The sequence below is a fragment of the Cylas formicarius genome, unplaced genomic scaffold (genome assembly GCF_029955315.1).
Source record: "Cylas formicarius isolate icCylForm1 unplaced genomic scaffold, icCylForm1.1 PGA_scaffold_5__7_contigs__length_24384050, whole genome shotgun sequence".
NCBI lineage: Eukaryota > Metazoa > Arthropoda > Insecta > Coleoptera > Brentidae > Cylas > Cylas formicarius.
In genome coordinates this window covers 8,379,393-8,391,503 of record NW_026844341.1, presented here as the reverse complement: position 1 = coordinate 8,391,503, position 12,111 = coordinate 8,379,393, and the positions used below count along the sequence as shown (strand labels likewise).

At 35.5% G+C, this 12,111-nt stretch overlaps 1 protein-coding gene across 5 annotated transcripts in view; it reads left to right on the top strand.

Moving 5' to 3' along the window:
• Positions 1-12,111, top strand: part of LOC132701747 (1-phosphatidylinositol 4,5-bisphosphate phosphodiesterase epsilon-1-like) — a 313,515-nt gene that overhangs the window by 201,280 nt on the left and 100,124 nt on the right. For all 5 annotated transcript variants that reach the window (XM_060669913.1, XM_060669908.1, XM_060669912.1 and 2 more), the window contains one exon: positions 2,649-2,786. In XM_060669913.1, coding sequence (XP_060525896.1) covers positions 2,649-2,786 — 138 coding nt within the window. The remainder of the gene's footprint in view (positions 1-2,648; positions 2,787-12,111) is intronic.

The window sequence follows — 12,111 nt, the reverse complement described above, 5'->3', positions numbered from 1 at the left end:
TATAACTTACCTTCATCACATATTCTCTGCAATTCAACTAAAACTGCTCCTCCCCACCTTGAATTAATATATCAAATTTCTAAGTCGTAGTCACATGTCCAAAAACAAGAAAAATCTGTCCACATTATGTCTGTTTCAAATTAAGTGCATTGTAAAATAGTATCATAAAAAGATTATTCCGTTACAGTACTTCAAATTATACTGGTAGTACACTACTAGTAATTAATTTTAAAAATACATACTATTAGTATGTTTTTATAGTGGTAATCTTTTCTATTTAAGTAGTTATGTTCTTGTTCGGTATAGGTATATAGGTACAATCAATTGCACCAATTTCCCCTGGAAATTGAGTTCTCTCCATAAATTTACTTATTAATGTTATTTCTTTCGGAGGGAAACTTTATCCATTATTGCCTAGTTGGTTCATAATAATAATAATAATAAAAATAATAATTATTTTCATAATTATAATAATTATAATAATAAAAGTAATGTTAATAATAATAATAATAAAGAAATGACAGAATGCCAGAGAAGTCGATAAGGATGGTGCGGACAAGAGGCAGACATTCAGATGTCTGACAACAGGAATATTAAAGGGAGAAACAGAATTTGGAACAAAATATTCAAAGGAAAAGTAGACGCAAGATGCAGACTTTATAAACAATATGATGAAACAATCAAGCACATCACCACAAGCTGCCCAGTCATAGCAAGGAAAGAAAATCTTGGACGTCACACTTAAGTATGCTTAACACTGTATTACAATATCTGTAAGCACTACGGTATAGAGGTACAGCACGCTTGGTACAAACACAAACCAAAAAACGTTGAAGCCAAAGGGGAAATCACAATAATATGGGACACGCAAATACACACAGACAGGTCTGTGATGGCAAACAAACTATAGATACTATACTATACAGATACTATAATTAAGGACTTTAAAAACAAGACGCTACAATAAAAGAGAAGGAATCCGAAAAGATTGCAAAATACAGAGACCTTCAAACAAAAGTGCAGAAAATGTGGGGGTTTAAAACAACTATTGTCCCCTTCATTATCGGAGCGACAGGAACCATCCACAAAAACCTTGCGGAGACACATAAAATAACGGATAACAACGAAAACACGATTGCGACACTGCAAAAAACTACTCTCCTTAAGACAGCCCACATCATCCGACGTGCCCTAGGATAGGGAGATATAAACCATTTAAATGGAAATGAATTGCCGAGAACACTGTTACGAATAGAAAATATTAATAATAATAATAATAATAATAATAATAATAATAATAATAATAATAATAATAATAATAATAACAATAACAATAATAATAATAATAATAATAATAATAATAATAATAATAATAATTGAAGTAACCTCATGTAGAATATCCGGCACTGTATGCTGAACAGTAGAAAACTTCCAGTCCAGTCCTACACGCGTTGGATAGTGCCCAGTGGCAAAAAAAATTAATACAATTCTAATTTTTTGGTTTGAAGATATTGCTATGGAAATAGTTTTTTGCATATGAGGTATCAATAAGGGGTACAGTATATATATGGTTAACCATCTCTTTATTCAACCGGAAAAAACTTATCATTCATGAAAAATGGGTCATTGTCATTTCTATTTATTACCCTTAGAACTTCTTCTTCTCTCTCAGTATTACAAGATTGAGAATATGCATGGGAAGCTCCTGAAAATTCTATGAATAACAGTAAACCACACATAGAACCAACAATTGCTGAACTTTCTTACGCAATTCTTCAATTACGAAAAAAACTAACTAGAAAAAAGTTATTTGTCGATTATTAGGTAAACGGATGCGTTTTATGTTTTCTAAATATTGAATATCCAAGCCCTCTCTGCTGCTGAGTTCGAACCTTGTAGATAAGCTTAAAAATAAGACAGAATATTAAGTGGGTTTTGTTAAATGTTGCTGGTAAAAAATCGGGAGCAATAACAAACAAATAGGTAAAGATATTCCTTGTTACTACCCCAAAATATACAGGATGTCTCAGTTAAAACTTTTTTGACTTTGAGAATAATCTAATTTGTTATTTTGGCAGTTTGCGATGGAGAATTTATCACCGTTCAAAAAGGGGTAAAAATTTTCAAAAAATTTCAAGATATTTCAGAACTAGTTCAAAATAAGTACCTAAAGTCTGACAATACTCGTAATATTATAATAATATGTAGGGTCTTTTATTTAAAACAAGGCTGTTAATCTCGATTATCACTCATTTACAGTAATTTTTCCCTAACCCTGAAAACTTCTAACGAACCGCTACGGTGAGCAGCCCTGTATAGAAAAGTACTGTAAAATCATGATTTTAACTGAAGCTTACCAGAGTATTACTATCTAAATTGCATTCAAACTTTCTGATATTCAACTAACCCAGCAAATGAGAATTTAAATTAGGTTCTACCTAAAAATACGGGAAATAAAATTGAAAATATACAGCGTTTCTTTCCTATGTGGTCAGAAAATTGGTACATTTTTCCAAAACGTCATAAAATAAGCGTAAAAATATATAAAATAAATATGACGAGAAGGAATTCTGCAATTTGTTTGGACACCATCAGGACGGTACTGTGTGGACTTCCGTTTGTGCTCAAATGCTTTAATTTGGTTGCAGGTTCCCCCAATTGACTACTTACGGCAGGTGACGGCAGATCTAGGCGGCAACACCGGCACCACCGAAGGAAACCTACCCGGCAACACCGCCTCAACTTCAAGGTCATCGGTCGCAACACTAATAAAGCGCTTCAACGAGGTAAGAATTACGTTTGCAGTTACCTAAGACCGCAACCGTTAAGTAAGCGCTGGTTTCTTTATACGCCTACATAGACGAAACTTCGATGACGTCGAATAGGGTGATCTGAGTGGTCGGTCCCGTATCTCTGTCGGAATAAAAATCTGTCTCCAATTATGTCAATATAGATGCTAATTAGAAGGGTTTGGTTGACTTTTGTTAGAAATTACAAATTGAATGATCACTGAAAAATATTTTTCTTCTTTACCAAATAATGGGTCGACAACCCAATAAAAGCCGCACCTCAATATCTTTATCCCAGTTTAAAAAATAAATAAAAGAAGCTCAAAAAACATGTCGAATTTTGGTGGGGGCAGCATTTACACTTTAGGCGTTGTCATTAAGGTCTAACAATTTCTGATTCGTTAAATACAATGTTAATTTATTATTTAGGATGCGAATGAATCGAAATAAATAGCATGGCTTGAAGTTACCCCATAGCTGACACCACATTTTGATATCCACGAAGTTTTGCGCCCAGCAAAACATTTATTTATATGATTTACAAAATTGCTGAAAGCGTGGATACTCGTTTCATGGAGTACATCAACCAACCGTTTCGTGTGCGGCATGCTAAACTTGTGACCAAAGTGTCGTTTATCAAACTTGCATAATTTTCCATTAACAGTTCGAATTTTTGATAAATCAGAGGCTATTCGAAACCGCATTAAAAAAATTAATTTATGATGGTGTAACAGAAACCAATGGAGGTATAATTCATTACATTTACATTATAAATATACAAAATAGTAAATATAATAATAATAAAATATCAGTCACTTAAAAAATCACTATTGCTGCTGTCCTCACCTAGTTCAATGATCAACTCCGCCGCTAATCGTTCTCGATAAATATTTTCTTCTTTTATTACCCGTTTTTCACAGTTATACCAGCTTTGTACTGATATTTTAGCTACCTCTTTTCAATTGAATTTAAATAATCCACCCTCCATTGCGAAATTATTTGCCATTCAATTAACACTTACCGTTTATTGATTGTTTTTAACTGAAAATCCATTTTCTTCAAAAAAGTACCCAACGACTCTTTGGCACAACTAATATTTAAGTCTGTCAGTACTTTTTTATGCCGTTTTGGTGGGGTGAAAACACTATTCACTATATACGTCGTAGATTATACTCCTAATTAGATCTGCGTGTTGCTCTTTAATAACTCGCGAAGTCCAGCATCTCTCACTTTTCTGTTTCAACAATTTTTCTTAGAGTTGACCTCGTAACTCTGATCAAGTCACTTGTTTTTATTTCTCCTACTTCTCCTTCCGCACTTCTTATAAAATTGTAAACATTCAAAACAATTTGTTTAGCATCCGAAGACAAATGGATCCATTTTTTTATTTGCTGAGGTAATTCGTCTTCTAAATCGTCGGTATGTTCGACAACCATCTCCGCCTTTGCTTCAAATTCTGCGTTTTCCATGTCTTCTAACAGAGGAGCATGTGCTTTATTCCACGGCTTACACATTTTAAAATGTTATAAAACAGGATGTTTCAAAGAAGGTTTAATTCTAAGATTCTAATAAATATTTATCTATATTCTTATAACGTACCTTTATCTACCGCGAATATAATCTATAGTCTTACAAAAGACTATACAAATCGAAGAACTATGTTGAAAACACAAAAATGCAAAAAGAAGAATGTTGTTAATAGGCAAGCATGCAAGACAAAGATGATGATTTCAAACTAACCTATAAGGTAAATAGAGTGCAGTTACTCAGAGGCTATTCTTACCCTTTGAACTATCCACTGAACACAGCCTCGCAGGGTCAAAGCTCGAGAGTCAGATAAATAAATACGTACTTACTGGAAGGATCACAGCCAAATACCTCCGTAATATATACGGACTTATTGCAATTTAGATTAAACTATTAAGAACGATACATATCACTTGATGTTAAAATAAACGCTTCCACTTCCACGCAGCATCAATGTTTAGTCAAATATAAAACGGTCCATTTCCGTTTCAAATAAAAATTTCAAGTTTCTACAAATATTCGTTCTCATGGCAGACCTACTTAATGCAGAATAAACATCTGTTACCACGGTCCTGCGAAGGTCTGCGATTAAGGTACTGTAGAATACCTAAAACGTCAAAGCAATAAATGCACTATATTTTTGGTCGTATTATATATAAGGTTTTTCACCTCGGTTAGAGATGAAACTCAGACTGCCAATGTGCCTAATGTCAATCGTGCGATCTTCGGAATCGATAAAGAAACAGAAGAGGGGACGAAATCCAGGTGAAAAGTGGATAAGCTTAATTTATTTACGTATTCGACGTTGCGGAATCTCGTTAGCCCCGGTGCGAATGCGAATTTGCGAGGCGCTCGTTTTCCGTTTCGTCTCGCGCTTCAAAAAAAAATGGACGCTTTTGTTTTATTTTCGGCGTCGCTTTTTTTTCAATTGGTTGGATAAGCTAGTCACGTAGGTGAAAATTTCGTTTCTGAAATACAACCAGAAAGGTAGTTTGAACTAAGATTACTGCTAGATGACCAGAAAAAACTTCCGTTCAAAACAGAAAAGCGATTTTTTAACGTGATATCTTGCGGTTTGTTGCTGTGTTGACTGGGTGTAATGGAAATTAACAAGATATAATCACAAGAGAGGTTTTAAGTTGATATCTGTTTGTTGATATTGATGTTGATGCGGAAAAATCGCTATTGTCAAAACAGAATCACCAATATGGAATAATTTGGCATTTGAATTACTTGAAAATCATGAAAATAGAAAACTAGACGAAACTGAGAGCCTCTGGTCGTGACCGGCAGCTAAATTTGTGAATTAATTCAAACTGCGTATTTACTGATTAAATAATGATCGTAGGAACGAGAATCGAACAATATTGCGTATAATATTCTGAAGCTTAGTCCCAAATTGAGAGACGAAGCAAACAAACATTCGACGCAGATACGACGCTACCTCGAAGTGGACGTATAGATAGGACAACAACCCGACCAACGATAAAGGGTTAAACAATGCGGAAACTAACAGCTTTCGCGCAACAACTGCCGAAAATGTAATTCCATCGTACACCAAACAAACGCTAAATGAAATGTGAAACATCAAAACCGAGTTTCGAAAAGCAAACAGGTCGGTTTTGAATCAACGTTTATCTTTGCTTCGTATTTTCTGTCTCTGTCGCGGTAGCTAACCGAACTTTGTAGGGTAATAGTTGCGGAAGTTTGGTGAGATGACCTTTGTCGATATGTCCGAAAATTAAAAATTCACGTCATCCGTTTCGGCGCCATGTCGTTTGATCTGTCTGCGTGACAATTCGATCGTCAATTAAAAAAAAAATTAAACGAAAAAATTTGAAGGGTTTTTGACGTAATGTATACAGGGTTATTCTTATGCAAGAGAATATAAAATATTTTTGACCATGCGGTGTTGCCAGATATCAACTTTCGTTTTTTAAATGGAACACCCTGTATATTATAACATTTTTAGATTCTGCTAAACATTCTGGAACTTTTGGCCGGCCATGGCGACGTTTTTTGTAAACAAATTTGTCTTTGACATAAATAAGCTTAATATTCCGTTATTAGCGTGTTCAGATGAGTAAGTGTACAATAGCCTATATGTACGGAATTTCCTTGTTTCTTGCCATTGCAGCAAATTTCGTCAATTTGTTATCCCACCCGTTTTAAAAATTTTATGAAAATTTCGTAACAATTCGTCTGTATTTTAAATAATTTCAGCTGGACACTTCAAATTTCAAAAATTTGTAAAAATATAACACACGAATTATAAAATCCGACTGGCGTATTGAGAAGAACGACGGAAAATGTAATATTCGCTATTTCCAAAGGTGCGAATTCCATGTGGACATCGATGTACCGTTGGGATTGATACAAACGATGGTATTTAGCGAATTTTTAAGTCAATATATTCTGCCGATCTCGACGTTTCATTAGATTGAATTACGCCCAAATTGATTTTAATTAAATATAATTCAAATTTTAGTCGACTATAAAGGCCGCAACTAAATTTTATTCCGATAATTTTAAAATGTAGCCGACAACGCGAAAACTAATTTCATTAATTGCGAATTCGCTCATATTTATGTATCGTATAGGGTGTGTTTAACCAGACGGACACGCAAGCCTTTTTTATAAAAAAAATTTTAATCATTTTTACTGCGTATTCATGCCTTGTCTATATAATGTAGAAAAATAACGATCGATATCTACAATTTGAATCTCCTTACCGTGCCACAGCATCGAAAATGTAATAAAAATCTAATTCAACGATAGTGTCAACGGGAATTGAAAAAATGACTGTTCCGCACCTATCGGAGCCATTTTGCTTTGAAATCCGGATAAACGCAACCGAATAACCGATGGGTCGTTTGACTTATCCCCCACAGAGTCGCTCTATACATTTTAATCAGCGAATCGCCCGAAGCTAACGGATGGCTGCAAACCGAGATCCACAGTTGGGGTCGTTTCCCACGCAGATAATACAAATATTGCCACCAAGTTGCCCTAATATCTGCCCGCGGAAAGATGAGAAGCTTCGATATGGGAGAAATTGAAGACTATTTTAGACGACACCTGGTTTTGCAACATGCAACAATGTTTTTTGAAAGGGACTTGACTTGACTTCACCCAAAGCTAATCATCTTTTTAATTACTTTTGGGGCATTAAAAACACCGGTTACGGATACCTCGCGTGAGAAAACGTATCCTCTATAGCAAATTAACGATAAAAACTGGAAATTGGTTAAATTTACACATTATTCTAGTGTGGCTACGCCTAGCTTTCACACTGAGCGAAATAGAGATATAGTAAAATGGCCAGCGGGAACAAGCAAATCGGTACAACTGTCTCGGTCTTTAAATTTTTCACAAAAGGCTTAGATTCTGCTCTTGCCGATCAACCAGGTACAATCCTCCATTTATCTACGGTACCTAAGCGATCGAAACAATCAATACACCTGCAGCTGTTTATCCAATTTCCAAAATAATTTTTCAAAGAAACTGCCTATTGTAATACTATTTCATCAACCATCCAGCCGAAGGAAAACCACTGTCGCCACACCTCCAGGGTCAACTCAAAAGGGGCACTTGGCGTCTCACGCACCCCTCCGTATTTTCGAAACTCAATAAAAGACATTTGGAACGATTGCCAAAGCCCGTAGGGTGAAAATAAAACCGCCAAATGACTCGGAATCCTATCGGCAGGGCTCTCCGAAAACGAAGCCTCCGGCTGTCTTTTAATCGCTGTTATAAATCACCCTCCCGCTTAGCGGTTCGAGGGCATCGGGATGCAATCTATTTCCCAATTTCCCAACCGTATATTTCGACCCGCTACTGGCCGGTCTCGTTAAGCTCGGACAAGAACGAGAGGTCGAGTATTTTCACCTCTGCGAGTACGGTGTGTCGGGAACGTTCTTAATGAAAAATAGGTCAGGTCGGGGAACTTCAGCAGCGTATGAGTGACAAAGTGAGAGTCATAGCCCCACACATTATGAAGAGCGAATGCAATGCAATATTTTCTTCCGATACTTGATAAAAGGTTCCTGTTAGTAAATAAATATGTTACATCAAACGAAATTAGTTTGATTAGTTAAAAACTTTGAGACTAATGACGAGGGTGCGTGATAACACACTCTCAGAGTATAAAAAGAGTAGAATTGAAGCCTCTATCACAAGCGTTTGAGACATTAAGTAAATGTTTCGGTTATGGCTGAGAGGTCACTTGCAAAATTGTTTTAGAAAGGATCCAAAAAGTTTCTGGTCCAATTTACAGGTACATGAACCAAGACCAAAAATACAAAATCTTCAACTGACATTGGCTCGAATTTGATGATTTCTTCATCGACTCCCTACTTCAATATTGTTCGGTTAATCAGTCTTTCCCTACACAAAACTATACTAATGAAACTTTAAGACTTAACAAAAATTAAATTTTACTGAGACAAAATCACAACAAATTCTCTATTCGATGAAGGCATAAGCCTCAAGAAGTTATTAAATGTGATACCGCATCTGACTAAACTAAACCAAACTAACTAAAAAAAATCAAATAAACTAAAACTCACATTTATTAAAAATAAACGCCTCTCATCTGGTGAATTCCCTGATGCGTGGAAGATCGCGAATGTTGTTCCTGTTCCTAAGACCGAAGACCTGCTCCACTTTCACACCATAGGTATTTCATAACAAAATTCACTCTTCGGTCCAGTCCAGAGTTTGAGAAGAAAAAAATTGCAACCAAAAAAAAAATAATCGTGTGTATGTAAAGTTAAGTTAATCTGTCTTAGAATAAAAAAGTTAATTAATCTTTTTTTGAAAGCACAAATACCTTCGCCGTCAGCTGAAAGTTTATTAAAAAGGTTATGGACCTGATAACAAAACAGGTAGTGGGATCTTTAGTACCTCTGAGAAGCTCTCAACACCTAGTTTGCCTTTCATTACGAGCGACAGAAATGAATTTCAAACCTCTCTTGAATTTTTAACTATTTCAGATGTGCAAAGACAGGGTTTATATGATCATATTTTGGTAAATTATATGCGAATCTCAAGCAAGAATTTTGCACTTTTTGCAATGTTTTTTTTTATGTAATACTTTAATAGGACTAACGTCACTCACATTGCGTTTTATTTTGAAATTAAGCAGACTACCAAGTTAAACTTCATGCCATCCCAAAAATAACTTCGTTTTAGAGTTATTAAGCATTAATCAATGAGCAGTGGAAATTTGAATAAATACCGAAAGTTTCTCATGTATATATAATAATACATATAAATATATAATTGCGTTTCTTCCGTCAGCGAATTGACGTGTTAAACAGGGTTTAATGAATTTTGAAAAATCAAAGGTGTATAAAGAGAAAAGAATAGGCCCGTCCCAATATGCTCCCCTGGTTTCCTATTAAATTTTAAACTTCTGTTGTATTGCTCGATTACAGTAAAGCATTTGGCACTTTAGATCACTATGAATTGCTTACCAAATCAATGGTTTGGGAGAGACTGTACTAGCTTTTTTTACAAAAAGCTGTTCTGAACCAAAAGTCATCTTTTTTTCCATCACTGCTGCTTTCATCAATACGATGACGATAATCAATTTTATTTTTCGTTTCCTATTAGTAAAGTACACGAAGCAGCGAATATGATAAATGAAGAAATTATTTCAAAAGTTTCCAAAGCACAAAAATTGGTACCGAATAAAAACTCTCTAATGACCCCTTCTTTATATTACATTTTATTTCGATTTGTTACGGTGTGCAAATTTGACTATATCGCGCCATTTTCGCTCACTTTAAGAGGGAGTTCGATCTAGTGCGTGTCCTGAATATCTTGTAACTTAACTTTATTTTCAAATTCTGCCTATAAATAAATGTTAACTTTCCAGTAAACAATTTGTTTTCTATATCGGATTGTGTTTTCCAATTTCCAAATTACTAAAACTATCGTTTACTTAGTTTACTAGACCGGCCGGCCTCTGTTGTTTCACGGTTCGCCAGAAAATTCAATTCGGAAATTAACTCCCCTAATCCCTTGAAACACCCCGTCCCCACGTAGGAGAAAACAAAATTCGGGCCGCATAAATTGATTTTTCGCGCCCGCGCCGTCAATGGAACTTATTTCTCCCCGTTTAAGGTGAAACGGATATATTTGAATACATAATTTATCAACCGATGGGGAGGATATTTTTTCCGATCCTTCGGGGATTATCGTCGGCCCTCTTCTTTCAGCTGATTCGTAACTGTATTCGTTGGGGGACTTCGGTTGGTATTGCGGAAACGAAAAGATTTGCTAATAGAGCAAAATAAATGCAGTTTGTAAAGGTTGTTTAAAATAAACCTCTCATTCCGATAATATTACAGTCGAAACTCTATATAGCGAAATTGAAGGGACTGCTTTTTTTTCGTTATAAAAAAAATAACAATATGCATATGTGTTCTGTAATATTTAATTATTTTATATAAATATTTTAACATCTACTTATACAAATATTTAAGAACTACAATTAATGTTTCAAATAATCTGTCATTTTCTTTTGAATTTTTTTAGTATGCCAATACGCACCTCGTACTTTGGCTTGTATTTTCACCATTTCTTCGACACAAAAAATTTCTCTAGCTGCTTAACTGCTTGTTGAATGGTTGGTGGTGGTCCCAGATCAACTTCTTCATCTTCTTCTTCCTCTTGGTGCTCTTCCTTACCCTTTCTTTGTTGTTGTAATATGGCTTCCTCTGTCAAGTCTGCTGTTGTAGGCAAATCATGATTTATCACCATAAAATCTTGCAACTCCTCACTTGTAAACGTAATTATTGTTTGAAACTGCTTTATCCACTCGCTTAGTAGCTGATCATCTTGTTCGCATCCTGTCTCGGTAATAAGTCCTGTATGACGATAGGAGTGTTGAATTGTTTCTGCTGTCACCTCTTTCCAAGCTTAACTAATACTACAAGTTTTGGCCACCTCTTCTCCAGCCAATCGTTAGTGATGTTTCTTTCGACATCACGGGCTTCGCCACTTATCTGTCCATAATTTATACCATGTCTGTGTTTGAACTTCCCCAACCGTCCTTCCGAAGCTTTGAAATCGATAATGCCAATCTGTTCAGTAAACTTTTCTGCTTTTAGTCTTACGATAGTTCCAGAGAGTGATACATTTTTAAGACGCTGCTATTGGAACCACTGCAACATTGCCCGACCCAAATCTTCAAATTTTGGTTTTCTTAGTTTTTTACTAGAACTGCCTGCCGCTTCAGCGTGAATGATTTTTTCTTTGTACTTCCAAATCCTGGATACAGTCGACGGTGTAAGTCCGTATCGACGTCCCACATCACTTTTCTTTTCTCCCCGTTCTATATCCCGAATTAAAGCAACTTTATCATCTAGAGATAAAATTTTTCACTTACTCGCCATGCCCGCCGCATTCACTAAGTCAAATTAGACCTGATTGAAACAATGGTGTGCTTTTATACATACCGATAAAGGCATTAATATTAGCGCTTATTATTATTATTATTGAGTGCGTTTATCAAATACATAAGGATATTCTTCAAGTAACAGCTCTGTTCAATTCTTGAAAGAAACTGTAAATGGTGCCGAAGATTTGCCGTTTCAACAAATGCTTACACAATAGATGATATTCGATACATTTTACAAAACTTCTGGATTCCTCAGAGCTTCTTGGCTTCTTCATAGCTTGCTAGTCAAGCTTGGCAGGATGATTGGCGAAACGTCAGCAAGTTGGTCAGCAAAAACCGACGCAGGAGGAATCCAGAAGTTTTGTAAAAAGTATTACAGTAGCCTGT